Source organism: Coturnix japonica, chromosome 2, assembly GCF_054131305.1.
Source record: "Coturnix japonica strain WE chromosome 2, WE-NBRP24, whole genome shotgun sequence".
Taxonomy (NCBI): Eukaryota; Metazoa; Chordata; class Aves; order Galliformes; family Phasianidae; genus Coturnix; species Coturnix japonica.
In genome coordinates this window covers 107307162-107325217 of record NC_140664.1, presented here as the reverse complement: position 1 = coordinate 107325217, position 18056 = coordinate 107307162, and the positions used below count along the sequence as shown (strand labels likewise).

General features: G+C 37.9%; 1 protein-coding gene across 11 annotated transcripts in view; it reads right to left on the bottom strand.

Annotated features, from left to right (window-relative positions):
- Nucleotides 1-2639: 2639 nt before the first annotated feature.
- SATB1 (SATB homeobox 1) overlaps nucleotides 2640-18056 on the bottom strand; it is a 92619-nt gene continuing 77202 nt past the window's right edge. For 6 of the 11 annotated variants that reach the window (XM_015853822.3, XM_015853820.3, XM_015853821.3 and 3 more), the window contains 3 exons: nucleotides 7574-7777; nucleotides 6992-7087; nucleotides 2640-4366 (listed from right to left, as the gene is read on the bottom strand). In XM_015853822.3, the coding sequence (XP_015709308.1) occupies nucleotides 3881-4366; nucleotides 6992-7087; nucleotides 7574-7777 (786 nt within the window). In that variant the 3' untranslated portion in view covers nucleotides 2640-3880. The remainder of the gene's footprint in view (nucleotides 4367-6991; nucleotides 7088-7573; nucleotides 7778-18056) is intronic. The other 5 variants (XM_085538424.1, XM_085538422.1, XM_085538421.1 and 2 more) reach the window with 1 other exon arrangement.

Here is an 18056-nt window from a genome sequence, read left to right as displayed (position 1 = left end):
GGTGCAGAACAATGAGTGTGGGATGTGGGAGGGATGCCAGCAGGGGAGGGCGGAAGGCTCATGTATGAACCTCAGAGCAAACAAACTTGCTGCCAAGTAGCACTGCTCCTGCTCCAAGGAGGATTGCTTATTGCAGTTTGAATTATTAGCTCATTTGTTGTAGTAAAAGACTGTGTGGACGCAAGGCACTGTGAGGAGACCAAACTAAAATTACATCTGTGCGCAAAAAAGGCCTGGGAGCGTATTTATATCCCTGCTTTGCCATGGGACTGTTACTCAAAGCACAGTATAAATCATTATGTAAAAATCAAAAAACCTTTGGTCTCTGCAATGTATCTGACATAAAAACACACAGTCGATGCTAAGCAGAAATGCTAATACTTGATGCTCAAGTAGACTTCTGCAGTACATAACTTACACCGTTGTTAATGTATGGGGCATTTGTGTTAGCGAATGGACTGAGCAGCAAGGTTTGGTGTTTTCCCAGCACACAAACAAGGTGCTTAATCAGAAAATCACTGAAACTATATGGAAGGGAACCATCCTCCTCCACTTGCTGCACATTTTATCCTTTTAAATCATTTTTTATCTTTTAAATAATTTCCTTTAAAGCCTGCACATCTTTCCATATAATCCAACCAATTTAAAGTAGTGATGCAAAACAGAGCTCAAGAAATCTTGGGGCAGGGAGACTTCACAATGACAAACAACTTTTGTGCCCATGCCTGGGGTACCTGAGTGCCCCAAGCCATGATCCTCCTGGAAGCTGGCCCCTCTCTGGTTTATTTCTGTCCAGAAAACCACTCACTGGAGACTCCAGGGTATTCGCGTAAGTCTTGTCACTTACTTAAATACAGATTAATGAGAATCAGTGGGGATTAAAAATACTCCACTTTTTGTGGTAAAACCATAAAACATTATCAGTACTTAATTTCAGTTCTGTAGTAAAGGCTAAGCCCTGCCATCCCCACTCAGCACTTAGGTCCCTCTTTTTTGGGCATTTGGCTTTATTCACAGCTTAAATTTTATTCCTAGTAATACTGTTATTATTTCCTCACATTTCCCTGTGTCTATACAAAATACTCTTTTCATATACTCCTGGTGAAGTCCTACTCAGAAGTGAGTTTTACTCACAGCTTCCCAACAAATTGTCTTTTCATCTTTCAGTTCACATTACATTTATGAAGAAACTTCTTTGTTTCAGAAATCAAGGCTGATTTCTTAATCTCTGCAGCAACTGAAAGTTTGTTGATAGGATTATGCCAGATGGTGAGAAAAAGGAAGAGAAAAGGACATAAGGTATTTTCTAGGTAGTCTAACCAGCCCATGAGTCGAGGTGACACATGATTGTAGTAGCTTAACTCCTAACATTATAAACCTCATACAACCGCATAACATTGGCAACGTTAATATTTGTTTTGCCTTTGAAGATGCTGCTAAGGATTTAAAAAAGAAGCTTTTGGTCACTCAGGCCAAGATGAAAGCATGCTTTCTGCCCACCCACCAGGATCCAAACCCCTATGGAGGTAATATATGACTTCACAGGTCAGTTGACTTGGAAGTCAACCTCAGCTAGGCTAGGACAAGGAAAAGCAAAGACAATGGAAAAGAAACAGCTATAATAATCATGGCCTCTACTTCAGCACCCATAAAACATAAAAGGAAATTACTTTCAAAATAGGAAAGACAATTTTGTAAATATTTCTTCTTATGCCTTTATAGAGTGTTGGATTTGTTGTCCCATTTCCGATATTAGGAGTGCTGCATGTATTAGCTAAGCATGAAGAGGAGTATACTCCAGGAAAGTCTTTTCTTCTCCTTCTACCCTGGATATGCACATGCATCAGTTTAAAAGTGATTTCACTTCTTTTTTCTCATGTCAAGTAGCCCTTTGGAGAGTGGTACTTGGCTCTTCAGTCACCATTAGGGTGCTGGTGGCACTGCCCCATAAGTTAGCTCTGCTTACACAGCATGGGGCATGGCACACATGGATCCAGTGACTGTGTCACTGAACATGGCATTTCTTCCCTAGGGATAGAGAAAACAGCATGCACATCACTCCAACTTTCAGCTGCAGACTTCTTTGACTTTGCATTTGTTTAAACCTCACCAGTTGTGACGGCTTCATCAAGAACCTTATTAGTGATTGTTTAAAATAATCTTGCTTAGAAGGGCACTGCAATGTGCAAAGCCCATCTTTCCTATGTACTTTGTGACTATTAATGATTTTGTTTTTGTTTTTTAAATGTTTATACATTAGTGCAAGGAATAGTGTTAGCATAATTCTAGTGTAAAAGAAAACCAGCCGTATCCATTATTAGTGCATTACTGCCAGGAACTGTAAATATGTTTATGCCTGATAGCCTTTTGACTCAATAATATCCTGCTATCTCTGTTGGGCAGGCAAGTTTTTAAACCTAGAGAAGACAGGTTATGATTTTCATAACCAAACTGTGTTTCTTTTTGAAGTATGTTATCTATATTCAAATATTAAGAAGGTCATTAAAAAAAATCTGCTCGTGATTTTAAAGGAGAACAATTGAAATGTCATCCTCAAAGTGGTGACAAGAAGGTACAGTGTGTACTAAGACCAATTTATATTCCTCACAGTCATACACATACGCAGACAAACCCTGCTGTATCATACCATACAAACAATTTTAATTGTGTAGTTACAGTCAATAACCACTCCTAGTCAGAACATTTCTGCATAAAGAAAATTGTGATACACTTATAAAAACAGCCAGCTGTAACAAAATAACTGGTGTTTTCATAGCAATAAACTCATAAAAAAGAAATACACCTTTATACAGAAAATTTATACAGCTGTAGCTTTAAAATTGATTGTAAACCAAAGGAAGACACATTGCAAACATCAATTATTTTCACATTAATTGCATAAGTTTCTAAGGTGATCTATTAGTTTTATTTACCTAAGCTTATTTGCATGATAGTAAAAATTGCATACAACAATAAGAGTGAAGCTTATAGTATGAATTGCTTGGATAACATAGAGCACTTTTTATAGGCAACTGTGTAAAGCACATTTTCTCTATTTAAAACTTTTAAGACACTTTGTTTTACTGCCCATCAAAATACATTTATAAATAGAAAAAAAAAATCAGTATGATAACAAGAGAAGCAATATTACATTTAACGGAAACTTCCAAAAAAATTAATTACAACATGATGCTGCAGGATCTACAAATAAATAATGAGGACTAAATTGTGTTTCACATTTTCTTTTTCATTTTCTTTAAAACCATGTAACAATGAGAATGGAAAAAAAAAAAATACAGTGACCTTTATTTCCAAAAGAAAACAAATCTGAATTACGGCAGTGCCATATAATACAAGGCATTTGTTGGCATATGTTATCTTTAAACTGCATTCCACAGTCTATAGTTCTTTTGTAACATACAATAGAACAAGAGTAACAAACTCTTTTTATTTTATTTTATTTTTTTAAATAAATGTGAGTTTCCAAAGCTCAAGTGTGGAGTGCTACAGTAATAATTAAAAACAAGAACATAATGAAAACAAAAAACAGTAAATCACAAAAGTTGTAATGCTTGTCTGAAGGCTCCAGAATCAAAATCACTGGTATCATGCTTATTGGGTACACCCACAGTGTATCCAGTGAACACAAATTAATATCAAACAATCCTCAACGCTTCATCTGTTGCTGCAAAGCAGTTTGTAAAACAGAGTAAAACATCTAGTGCAGTCTGCATTATCCTTTTTTCAACTTTTGTGCAAGTTTTGGAAGATTCATTGGCCAAACAATGAATAATAAAGGTTTTTGACAGAACGCAAGATGGAATTTTCATTTCATTAGTAAATACCAGTGGCACTGTTGAAAGAAAATAATACTTTTAGATCAGTCTTTCAATTCAGCATTAATCTCTGTGTTCCCTTCTACCGATAACTCTTCTTCTAGTTTAACTGAAAAAAGCGTGTTTGCATTTTTGTCTTGGATGCTGTCTTCTAAATCCTTGAGCAACTCTTCCTCCTTGTATTCTGCAACATCTACCTCCAACCCAGAATTGTCCTTCAGCTTTCCGTGGTGCTTGAGATAATACCGCTGGTTCTGAAAGAACTTGATGATGGTGTACTTGGGAAGGTCAAGCTGAGCGGAGAGAGTCTGGATTGCTTCTTCATCAGGATACAGGCCCACATCTTGTATGAAACTCTGTAGGATCCCTAGGGCTTCAACAGAAATCTTTGTTCGTGGCCGGGGCTTCTGACGATTTTCATCCTCAGATTCAGCTGGTGATGCTACTGTCGGTTGCCTTGGGGGGAGTCTGGGACCTGGTTGCTGTTGCTGCTGCTGCTGTTGTTGCTGTTGCTGTTGCTGCTGTTGCTGCTGCAAGAAAAAGAACAGAATTTTTTAATTTTAATTTTAATTAATTTATTTATTTATTTTACACGTATTCTTGCTCCCATTTTGTTTTACCAAGAAAATCCATGGGAACAATTGCAAAGCTATAAGCAACTGCTTGGTAAGCTGAAGGAAAACAAAACAAAGGTCTCATTATTGCTTATAGTACGGTGAACCCTAAATAAAAGAAAATTAGTAACCCTCTGAATATCTTGCATGTGTCTGCATGTGTGTAAGCAGAGACTGGGATAAAGGGCTGTCAGGATGCAGGCAGAGCAGTGGCACCCTGGCTTTGTGGGGTTGGAAATGCCGATGACGTGTCATCGGTGTAGTTAAGCTGACACAGTTTAATGAACGTGCTTCATGAGTCAAGTGCAGACAAGACAAAATGCTAAGTAGGTGACATAGTGTAGGATTAACTTGACCAGCTTAGCCAGAACTGTAGCAAGGGCAAAGTGAGAAAAGCGCCAGATGAGGGCAAACACACAGGAGCTCTGCCAGCAGCAGCAGCTGCTGCCCAAAAGCAAGGGCTGCAAATCTCTAGCAATGGCTAGAGCGAGGGACAGGGGAGATCAAGGGAGGAGAAGAGCTTTATAGCTGAGTGTGGAAATATCCCACCACCAAATTGAGCTGAGCAGCTGCTGAAGCTTCCCCGAACTTGCAAGCACTACTACAGACTGTGAGAGCTGGAAGTGCCTAGCAGCACTCTGCCAAACCCAGTCTTCGCAAGGACAAAGAGATCAGGAGACAGCAACTCGTTATTTCCCAGGCTGGCACTGGCCCATCTTGCCTGTGGCCACGGAGAGGGTCTGTCTTGCCTGCATTCAAGGATCCCAACATATAAACAGGGAACAAATATGTTTACCTACTGCAATGTTTGTGCTGGGGATTATTTAGTTAATATTTATAAAGCAGTAAGATGCAAAGCTTTAAATAAGTTGCACTATTATTATTAGAAGGGAACATGCTGCATTCCAAAAACTCAAGCAATAAAAATGAGCCAGTATGCACATCAGAAGAATAAGATAAAGCAAATCATGATGTAAATAATTAACAAGAGCTTAAAATGAAATTTTGCAAGCATGGATTCAGAAACATTCTTAAAAGGTGAGGCACTGAGCGCCAGAGATAGAAATGTTTTTCTCATCTGCTACTGGAGTACAGTAGACTGTAAGATCACATTCAAAATCAAAAGGAAATTTATCAGCTACTGTTTTTGTTGACAATTCTTTTGCTCTGCAGCACAGGAAGCACTGGTTAGTAGATATTTTGGGTCAGCAAATTTCTTGTCATATGGTACAAACCACCGGTTATTATTAATAAACAACAGCAGCAAAACAAGCAGTTGCTATCACCACTTTTCATTTCCCTTTGTGAGTTTTCCCTCAACAATTTTTTGTGTGTCAGAAGTGGTTCCAAAGCTTTTGGTTGCAGCTCACTTGCAGACCTCAAGTATCACAAGATATTGCAGGGGTAGTATAAATATTGGATTGGAAATTTCATTTTGCAGTGCTGCTTGTGGCTGTGGACACTTCGTGTAGGTCTCAACACCCATTTCAGCAGCCTCTGCTTGAAGAGATTCTGTTATTGAAAAGTCTGACACAAATGCTGATAGAATATGGGCTCTTGTCTCATCCCTATTCACATTCTTTCATGTTTTATGGTCTGAGAGTAGTCCCATTCAAGGCTTCAAACCCACAGAGATTCAAGACTGCTCCCAGCACATTAAATTCTTACAAGACTGGAGGCTTTGTATATACAGTTTGAAATCTTGAGTCTTAGCTACATATTTATGCATCATCAACAATTAGAGTGCAGAAGAACACAGACAAGACTCAGGCCCAGTCCCCCAATCCTTATACTTACAAGTCACATTAAGAGATTACAGTGCAACTGCTTATGTGAATAATATTTGTGAGATCAAACACAAAAATTTTATCAAAAAGGCAGGAAAATCTAAGTAACTGGCATAGTGATACAGTGTTTATACTGTGCATAAGCTTCTCCTTTTATCCCTTTAAGAAGTGATTTTATTAAAAACAATGTACTTTTTCAAACAAGTGCTGTTTTATTACTTAATATAGATCTTTCTCTCTTTTTGCTAAATCAAACAGCAAGTTTCCAGGCTTTCACGATTATTTTAGTACTTGATATCCTAAGGGATTGTCTTATTCAGTTTGCTTTATCTTTAATATACACTCGTGTTGTTTCTGGCTGTGAGATAATTCTATCCTCCTTAGTTCTGTAAATATTTTTCTGCACAGGTGATACAAATGATACACCAAGGTCTCAGCTGAGGTTGTGAACTCTGAAAAACAGGGGCAATATCTGCCCTGTAACAGGGAGCAGCTAAAAAGCTGACCTCAGGTCTTCGTGAGGAGGGATCAAAGAGCCTCCAGCTCAGAGAGCTGCAGATCATAGAATTACAGGATGGCATGGGTTTGGAAAAGACCTTAAAGGCCATCCAGTTCCAAGCCCCCTGGTTGCCTAGATCAGGCTGCCCAGGGCCCCATCTAACCTGGCCTTGAATGCCTCCAGGGTTGGGGCACCCCCAGCTTCTTTGGGCAACCAAAGTTCACTCCCTGGCACGTTGCCCTTGTGCCAGCTCACCTGCGGAGCAGCACCCAGCCAAGGTCCAGTGGTCAGCAAGCTTGGTAAGAAAGCGCCTCTATGCTCTCCTTTCCCAAGGGTGGTGGGAGAGGGGCTCTGAAGGAAAAACAAACAAACATTGACTCATCCCAGGCTCAGCTGGGGTTAAAATGGGCTGAGGAATCAGATCCCCTTTCCTCACTTCAACCTGGGATCATCAGCTGCTGAATGCAGAGCTAAGTTTTCATCAACAGCTCCATAACCTCCTCCCGCTGCGCTGGCACCACAGGCCCAGCTCTGAGCATCCCTCTCTCATGAGGCCCATCTATCAGAGGCTGCTAACACAGGAGGCTTGTCCTGACCACACATGGCTATGCCCAAGCTGCTTTGTCACACAAGCATGGAAAAACCCAAACTGAAAGAAAAAGCCTGTGTGGTCACCAACTTGTCTTTTAATTCAAGTGGCAGACGGCAGGATGCTGTTATCTCTTACCAGGAGACCTGTAGTTAGCCTGGCAAGGAAGAAAGAAACACTAATTTCCTTTGCTATGTTTAAAGCATTATTTACTTAGTGCTCTGCTGGATTGGCCAAGGTAAACTAACCTGAATCTGTTCTGCTGGCACATGGATAATGTGGGAAGGCCTGTCACCATGGTGATGAACTGCATTGCTTTCTTGTTCATAAATGGCATCACGTTCAGGCTGAGGAAGACTGAGGAACCTTCGGATCATGGAGAGATTCTCCCAGAGGGTCCTGTTCTCTGGTGAAGGATCTTCTTTCCAACGTAACAGCTCACAAAGCCATCCCTTGAAGATAACACCAGCAAAACATTAGTTTTTCCTTGCCTTGCAAGGGCCAAGTGAAGGTGAAATGCAGACTTGAGCAGCACTGCATTCTCTCACCTTCTCCTCCAGCAAGTCACAGCTTTTCCTGTAAATGCTGGATGTGAAGTAAACATCAACACACCGAGACTGCAACCCTACTGCACAGACCCCTGCAGGCATTTTGGAAAGCACACTTTACTTGTCCCACACCATGGTGCTGTTGTTTGTTCAAAAAACCCATTCGTCAAGGCAGAATCCCCCATCCCCTCCTCCCCAACACACTGATGCCATATATTCTGTCTACTGCCTGTTTTCTTCTGTTTATCCATTGAAGAGCACCAACACTGTATTTCAGTAGCTGGTTAATCAGCTGCTGAGCAGTTTTTAAATGCTCGTGCTGCTTCTTTAGAAAAGAAAGTATTCTTGGTACCTGCTTTGACCGCAGAGCTGCCTGATGTAAATCATAACGATAGTGGAACTCCCTAATGTCCTTTTAAAGAGAGGAATTTTTTGACGAGATGCAGGAAAGTAATATTATGTTCCTGCCTACCATGAGTAGAGGTGCCTCTGCAGGTGAATTTATTTGAAAATGATTATGTTTCAGTATTTTTCTCATAGACCCAGAAAAAAACAGTCTCACACTTTTACATAGGGCTTGAGGGGGACATGAAGTAACCTCATGCTTTTGACTTACCCTTCATACCCTTTCCAGGTAACCAAACAGGAAGATGTCTAATAGCACACCTATCCTAAACCAGAAATCTTTTTGGGAAACAAGCTATGAAGAACACTGTGCATCATCAGCATATTTTTGTATATTAAAATTTAGAAACAAAATATTACATGCATGCAAACTGCATATTTCTTCCTTTTAGCTTCCAGGATCTGTTTTCAAAACTAGGTCTGTGCAATTTTATTTCTTAATGCTGTGGGAAAGATAATGTGACATTTTATTGAATCAACAAATAATATAAATGTACAGAAGCTTTTAGATCCTTCTTTCATCTACTGGTAGTTGAAAAATGGTTTATCCAGACTAGTTTACTACTAGATACAATAGCTACATAGATACAATATAGACACGTCATTTTCCTGAAGACATTCACATCTTTAGCTAGCAGTTAATAAATGCAGTGTAAAAATATTGCCATGATAGAAAGAGATGAAAGTAAACAAATAATCTTAATGCATTCATACTGTATGAGAACATATTTAGTGAGGTGCGTATAAAGATTTCAAGTATATGCTCTTGGATACAAGTGGAAAAGTGAACAAATGACACAGAAGGATATGCCCCCAAGAAACAGAAATAATGCAAAGGAGAAATGATGGCGATATGAGAAGGCAAAAATCTGAGCAGGGACCAAACCAGGGATGGGGCAGTTTTTGGCCATGCAGATGCTGGGTATTAACCCCGGATTTAAAAAGTTGGTTGGTAAATGTGGCCTAACGTCATACTATAAAACATATAACGTACAGGATGTCCAAGATGGAAACTCACAGTGTGTTTCTAAAACTGGCAAAAGTCTGTGAAATCTGCCTCCCCATGATAAAGATCCAGGGGATGTGTTAGCAAGTTAACACACAAACCCTCCATGCCCCTAACAAAATCCACATGCTGCTCTTGCTCTGCCTGCCATGCTTCCAAGGGAATAAATGTACAACTACTAGCATTCCGCAGCAAGTTAGAAGGTGCAATCAGGGAGTGTAGGTGGTTTACTGGGGAGGGATGGGAGAAGATGAAGATAACAAAATTGAAATCTTTTAATTGAAATGTGGTTATAAAATTTTTAATTAAAAAGGAGAAGGTCTGCCGTGAAGCAGAAAAAATATTGTCCTTTGGTTGTCTGGAGTCTGCACTGCTTCACATTAAATCTGTTTGTCCTCTTTCCAATTGTGTTGAAACAAAACGCAGAGCAGCCACAGCAATTTGGTAAAAAACTTGTCCCCTCCAATGACACCTCCTAAAGGTATAGGCACAGACGTAAGAAGGAACTGCACCATACATTTAGAAACTGTATTTCTTTTGTCTGGTGACCAAGACCGTCTCAGATGCTCTTTATGAAAAGGACAATGGAAACTCTTTTTTAGTGACCAATAATAAAATATATCCTAAGCACGGTTTATGCTGATTGAATATATTTCATAGCACTTTCGTTAACTAAGAAATTCCTTCTCCTCATATCGTGTTTTCTATGTTTCTACACTTAGTAGATCAGCCCATATTTTTAGTAGTTGCCAATGACTAACATTACATCTCCAGTACTTTTCTATTAGCCTCCTCCCCACCCCCCCCCCAAAAAAAAAACATCTAAAAATAAAGTATCTAGAAAAGTTTTGAAGATTTGATGAGTTGTAAGATGAAGTGTGTTTCTGCCAGCCTTTCACAAAAATACTGATTTTCAGATTCTGAAGTCAGTTGCTTATGATGGTGCATAGAATAGACTTGCTATTCTAATAAAATGTCTCTTTTCCACTCTGTACTTCATATCCCTGAAGAAGTAAACAACTATTCTGATGAAATATGTGATGAGCAACAGGGAAATGACTGAGTGAATTCTTTTTAAAACAAGGAAGTAAGTAATTTTTTGGTCTTCATTTATTTGTGAAAATGCCTGTAGAAGTTGATCTCCAAAATAATCTCAGAAGAGAAAGTAAATGTGCAGTAACAGAAACTCTGTGGATTTATTTAGTTAAAAGGGTAAAAACTTTACACCAGAATGTTTTCTTGTGTTCCACTTAATTTGAGTTCAGATTTCTCTATCCAACATAAAGTTGGATAACTTATAAAAGTGAGCTACTTGAAAATATATGAAATGTTTTGGAACTTTGAGGAAAACTAATGATACAGACTCTTCCAATGATGAATTTTAAGTTCTGCAAAATTTGTATGTTTTGCCTCTATTTGATCTAAAGAAGATCAAATAGCTGCAGCAGCACTGTAGCTAATGTAGTTTAATTCACAAATGGACCTAACAAGGCTGATTTTTCCCCTCTTCCACTCCCGTAAGTTTAGAGCAATTTCTGTCTAGTTAAGAAAATTTATTCTGAAGGAGGTCTTGGACAACTGTTTTTTTCCCCTGTTTTTATAATCTTAAAGAAGTGGAAAGGACAGTAAAATAATAAGAAAATGTTTATAACTCAAATTAGATGACAACCAGCTTCTATAGCACACATAGCACATCATTAAAAACGCCTTAAAATAATTAGGCAGATATATCTAAGCAGCAAAGCAAACCCCCAAAACTGCAATGACATTGGGAAAAACCTTGATTTTAAAACACAGTAAATTTGCCAGGCAACATTACACTGAATATAAAGAGAGTACAAAGCAAAATATAAACATTAGCCACATGTAAATATGTTTGCAGAACTTTCAGGATGTTACTACTTTTCAAACTGACAAAGTTTAATTTGACACCTTCTGTTCTAAAACCTTTGTTTCTATTCAAAATCACGCCTTTAGCTGCTATCAATCACTATTCTCTCCCTATTACTTAAAATACTGGCATGGGCCCTGGATAAACTGAAAATGCCATGCAGATGAATTCTGAGATAATATGTTCAAACCTGTTATATACAACACAAATCCTGTAAAGTTATGTATTGTAAACCTACATTTATTGGGAACTAAAAGTCTTAAATCCATCTGCTACAAAGAAAATACTGTTATGCACTTTCTAGTAACCAAGTACCATCTGCAAAGGTCTTGCTACAGTAAGCAAGAAAATGGTGAAAAAAAAAAAGATGCTAAACCTAAGATATTTAAAATAAATAAGAGTCTTCTGTCTGGTTTTCTGATAGGGATTTAGTAAAGAAACAGAAGACATTACAGGAAAAAAAAAAATGTGTGAAAGCTGAACTGCCAAACTAATGCAGGAAAAGCGCAAAGAGGATAATTGCCAAGCATTAGAGTCTGCAAGACCCATGAGCACCCTTATTTTAAAGCATACATGCATTTTATCTATGTATCCAAATGGTATTTTATACAGTCTGAGCTTAGCTTTGCTTAAATAAAACATCCTGCTCTGTCATGCAGTGTCTAAAAATCTATTCTTGCATTCCAGTATTTTTCTTAGTAAATGAGGAAGAAAGAAAAAAAAAAAAGAAAAAGAAAAAGAAAAACAATAAAAAAGATAATTGAAATCTGCACTTAAGGTGTAAATACCAATTCTAACTAGATCAAAGAGGGTAGCATTACCAGCATGAAAAATGCTCTCTGGGCAAAGCTTTCCAAGACAGCAATAAACAAGTCCAGAAAGAAAGGACTCTACGGTGGAGCAACTGAACTCTATTGTTTGGTGAATTTGCTATAGCGATGATCATTTGCCAAATGTTTAATATTTCTTACAGAAAAACTAACAAAGAATCAAACATTTTTTAAAAAGAGCTGTAATTCAAGAAGGCAAAACATTTTTCACTATCAATACTAAAATGTGAACAGCTTTTCTTTGGTATAGCATATCTGACATTATTTTGTATCAGTCTCTGGGGCATATAGTATAATAAAAATATATGGCGTTAGAAGAAATCAGTCTAAATAGGGAGGTGTTTGATACAAACATTTTAGCAGAGAGTTGAATTGCATTTCAGCATCTACTGTGAACAAAGACTAAGTACATAATCCATTAAACAGTACTTCGAACTCAAAAAATTGAGCATTGTAGACTAAACTAAAGTAGGCATTTTGAATGAGCACATTTTCAGCAACTAACTATAAAGCTAGCAATTTATCATTCAGCAAATAATTTTCTACTTTTAAAAGAATCTGTAAGTGTTACTTATGCTAATGAAGACTGTTTTTAATCTGCCCACAAACATGCTAAATAGAGGGCAATTTTTTTATTTACAATGCTGAAGGCACTCCAGTTTATAGAACACAGATATGAAATTACACTTGGTAAAATGGGCTCTTAATTGTCTGAGCAACCCAAATCCTTCACCTTTAACACAAAAGCTTATAGACAAAACAAAGGAAAGAACTCATGAACTAAACTTTAAATATTGACTTTTTCCCTTCAAAAGCCGTCCAACTTGCTTTGCAAATCTCAGTTTTGTTCCAAATGGCTGTGTTCATCATAGATATTTCCATTTCTTTTCAGAACAGAATCCACACATAAAAGAGAAGAAGAAAAGGCCAACATCACCACTACAATATATGCATATAGTCTTAGGCTTCAGTATTAACTTGTAAGCTGCTCACTGTAGAGAAAGGTTGCTTTTGGAAAAGTCATAATACTTCGAATGAGATACATAATGGTAGCATAGAAGTACTGAAAGCATTTTAAATTATTTACTAGGTTAAAAGGGTGAAATGGTACTTTAAATACATCAAATTTCATCATCTGGGCCATTTTTTGGTGGCAAAGTGGTATTGATCTTTCCAAATGCTTAAAATTAACTATTTCCAGAAGGTCATTATTTGATTAAAGGCATTAAAGTTGAGGGCAAGAAATGATGCACTTTGTCTTCCTTCCCATTCAAATAATCATGTAATTTAATCAGAACTATCCCTTCATGTCCTGTAATAAAAATGTTTGTCTTAAGATATTGTTCTTTACCTAACATATTAACCTTTAAATGTTATGAAGTTCTTAAGAATAATCTCTGCTTAGCAAAGATTCTTCCATAATGCAATGAAGGTTCTCCAGCATTTAAATTGATAAGGCCAAATTTCCCCTACGCATTGATTGGAAAACGCATTAAACCCTTCAACCAAGATTTCTCACAGTGTTCAACAAGATCAAATATGCACAGTTTGGAATACAAAAGCTCCTACATATGGCACCATAAAGCAAATCAAGCACACGTTGTTTCAGTACAAAGAAATAAAAGAAATAAGTAGCTATGGACTCTATTTTAGTTCATAATGAAAATGTGGTTTGCTCTGCATTAGCTTATCTAGAAAAATACAGCAGACCATTCATAGTGTAGTCTATAAGCAGAGCATGTCATTTTCAGGCTGATATTACTGAAATTTTACTTCTTTCTGAGTGAAATGCCTGTGGGTTCAGACACGGGTACAAATCCAGATGATCAGAGTGGTCCTTTCTAACCTGAAATATTCTTCTGGAATTTCCTGACTGTGGGAGAATTTATTCTGACTACAGATTTCTTTTTTGGCTAAGCTCCTGATGTTGCCCTGGTTATCCTCTATGCAAAGCCAAGTAGACCTGTATGTTTCTGAGATGAGACAAAGTCTGTTAGAAGAAAGACCGCTGGATAAGTTCATAAAATTTTAAGGAAAAATAATAATCAATCAGGCTTAGTAGGTTTTGATAGTGATCAACACAGTTGTTACTGGAAAGCTTTTCATTTTAGCATATCTTTTCAAGTACATTTGAGAACTGACTTCTGCGAGGCACACGCTTTCAAGACATTTTGAAAGCTGCTATGAGTGTTAGTTTGGGATTGCTCTGTTTTGCTCACAAAACTCTGTGCTTGTAATTCAAGAAGCAAAAGCTGCAGTTCATCCTGATCCAGATGAGCAGAGCTGGTAGAATAAGAATGTCTCTTCTTGAAATATGGCCTAAAGAGAAAATAAATGTCCCCAGAAATACGTTTGCTTTATTATTTTGTTCACACTAATCAGTTCTAAGTTTCACGCTTTGCCTTTGAGCAATCTGCTAAATCAGAGAAAGTTTGAAACCTGAAGCTGTCCTTTATCTCCAGCTATTTCTGGTTTATCTCTTCTATTGGCTTTCATTACTAGAACATTGAAAGGGGAAGCCAGATGTGAATTTTAAGTAAATCTGTATCTGCCATCGTAATAGATGAGATTTAGTAAAACAAACAAACTGAAAACCCCACAACCTCATAGGGCTTTTCAGAAGAAAGGTAAACTTCACTAGCAGAAAAAACTTCCTTTGAAGAAACAGATTATGCCGTTTCCTTAAATTTCTTATCCAACCTATTATTCAGCTGCACCATCTGTCTGCATGTTACCTCCACCTCTTCCCTGGGTTGGGAAAAAAAAATAATGACCGAGCTGCCAGCAGTGGGGCTGACAGCATTTCATTGCAATTTTTTTTTTTTTTTTTTTTTTTGTGACATTTTAAGGGAAGAGGATTCCTAATGTCTCTTCTTCCCTTTGCCTTTTCTCCTCTCTAGCTGCAGCACTTACAAATTAAAGACGTTCTTCCATTGTAAAAAAACCAAACATAATAATAATTAAAAATATACATTTATACTTTTTAAAAAGGCAACTTGCTAAAGCAATCTGTAAAATTCAATGACAATCAGCAAACAAGTACAGAAACATAATGACCTAGAAAGCTGGTTGCCCTGCTCCTGCAGTCTTGTCTGTCGGATCAGACCTCTCCCTAAATGAAGCCCCGGTGTGTGGCTGAGAGCCAGCACTACGGAAAAACTTGTCGGCTTAAGGGCTGAGGCTCTATCAAAGCTGGTATGTGTGGTCCCTGGGCACGAACACTTGAGATGTACCAGCAGCTCATGGGAAGAAAAAACAGAACACTCCTAACCCGCTAACTCTAAAACTGGCTGACAACATAAATATCATTACTTTTTAGTTGTGTTCAGAAGGAATTAATACACTAAATTAAGGGCTTCTCCCAAGCTCGGTTTCTCTGCTCTCAGCCTCCTCCACCTCTCCTTTCCCTTGTTCAAATGTATCTTTTCTACAGTATTGCCTTCAATTGCCTAGCAATGATAGGCACAAACTCTAATCAAAAACATAATATGCATTTCTTTGAAAATCTTACATAAAATGCAACTACATTCATATGTAAAGAGAAGGGAAAAAGTAATAGATGCAAAAACAGTGGGTGAAGCTTTATTCTGCCTTCCTCTGCTCCATATCCTTCCTTTTCCACACACACAATCCAATTGGCATCATAACCAAGAGATATGCAGGACTTCACAATTAAAATTAAAAAAAAAAATAAAAAAAAAAAAGAAAAAAAGTGTATAATAAAAAAAAAAAGAAAAAAAAAAGCTAATTATTAAATAAGTCAGTCTTAGTCTGGTACATTACTTTTTATGGTATAGACACATAAAATGGGTCAGTGGGTTTCACAGAGGGTGACTGGTAATATACAGCCCTTTATCTTTCATTTAAGTAGGGAGAAGTACTGATTTCACTGCAATACCAATGCTTCCCTTGAAAGTAAATACAACCCTAAATCCAACCATGACCCTTAATAGCCCATATTTATTTATTCTTAAATGTGCAATCAATTTTTGTATGGCAGCTATATCTACAGTTTAGTTAGAGAAGAGTCTTTAACACAAAGAGCATGGCAGTTTTAAAAATCTTTTTTAGTACTATCAATTTACAACTGAACTGCAAATGTTTATTATTATGTTGCGTACGGAGATTTAACATTTTCTTTGGGGGAAAGACCTCTGGTTAAAAGGCTGTAGGGCCAAAGTGTCACTTCCGCAATTACTTCTAACGTGCACATCACATCGTTAGATTTTTTTTTTTCAAGATTATAATTTCCCTGAGAGAGTAATTTAAATCTGTGGCTCCTCGTCATATGCCTTATTCTTTCCAGAATTCATTTTGGATCACAGGAAGATCCACCATGCACTGACGAATCATACAGCTGATGAGATGTGTCAGTCCAAAAAATGCATCTCAAAAGTGCTCCTCACACATCTCTACACATTTTTATGTCCTAAGTCTTTTCCTGTATATTTTAATTCATCATTTAAATACACTGAGAAGACTTCTCTTCACATTTCTCGTGCAGCTCAGCTGCATCCTGAGGCTCCCAGATCTGTGGTGAACAACATGCAATGCTCTGATCATGCCAAAAGAGAGGGAGTCCTAAAAAAAAAAAAAACAAACCAGAAACCAAACCCTCCCCTAACTTTTGCATTTTAACATTTTGTTAACCACACAAGTGGTCACAAAACTAAGGATGTCCAATGTCTCAATGCATTTTAAAAAATGTTTAAAATTATACCTGTGAAAGACAGAAACCTAGGTGAATGAGAAAGAAACCAAAAGAAACAAATATGTCAGACATGGAAAAATAAAGGCAGCAAAGCCCTTGGAAAACTAAAATCCCCCCAAATGTGGCATGGTTGCTTGGGGCATCAAAAATAGAGGAAAGCTGGAGCAAAGGGAAGCTGAAGTGAAGGGTTTGACCTTCCTGATTAACTGTATCTGGGAGCTAACAGCAGGGCGCTATCAGGTGGCCAGTCATGAAAAGAGACAGTGGGGTTTGTTCTTCCTGCCTGCCCTGAAAAAGTTTGAGCCTTTGGTTCCTCTCTTTGTGATAAGTAAGAAGAATAAATGGATGCTTAGAGATGAAGTGATCCAGCTGCCTTAAATGAAAAATAAAAATAACTTTTTATTTAAATAGCAGAAAATTCCGATAACATTATGCATATTACACACACTAGAGATGCTAAGTACCCTCATATACAACTAACACCAGTTACCTAAGTAAATCCACAGATGCAAGTGATGCTTGTGCAGATCTTGCTCAGCTGAGGTCCAAAATATCAGGGAATTCTGCCTGGGCCTCTAAGACCAAGAACCCTTACGTAACAAATATCCCAAAAACTATTTTCATTGTCTTCTCAAATGCCATACTGTAGTTAGTGGTGTAATGATAAGGGAGAAAACACACATCTACTCTTCCTTACTCCTCCCTTAGCCCAGCAGCTGAATTTTAACTGGTCACTTGTTTAGCAAATTGCTTCTCAGAGTGCTGCTGTTTGCAGAAGGTACCTTTATCTCTGCAGTAGCATGTTTTGTAGTGCTCAGGGCAAAATTTCCCCTGCCGTTTCCTGTTTAGCTTGTTTTTAAATGCTTTAGTTTCCTCATGTTGAAAACCCAATATACTGAACCCTCAGAAGCCCCCAGATCAGTCACCTGCCCACTGCATGGGCAATCTGAGGAATGAAGACAGAGTGGAGATGCATGTGGGATGCCCTATATGCAGCTCTGCCAAGAAGGGGACAGTAGTGGAACAGGGAATAAAGGTGGCTAGAAAATCAAGAAAATGATGAGAGCATAGATGGGGGATGAATGGGATGGGAAGAAGTCAAAGGAAGGCTAACAGGAGAGCTAGCGGGATGAGCGAAGGTGGAGAGGAAAACAAAACAGAAGGTGAGGATATTAAAAACAGGAAGGAGATTAAGGAAATCCATCCTGCCAGAAACAGCACCTCTTGTCAGGCAGACAGCAGGTGCTGCCTGAGGAGGAGCTGATTCATGCATCTGGAGTGCAGGAACCAAAGCATCTCTACCTAGGAAAGGGAAATTAAAAATAAAAGATTCAAAGAAA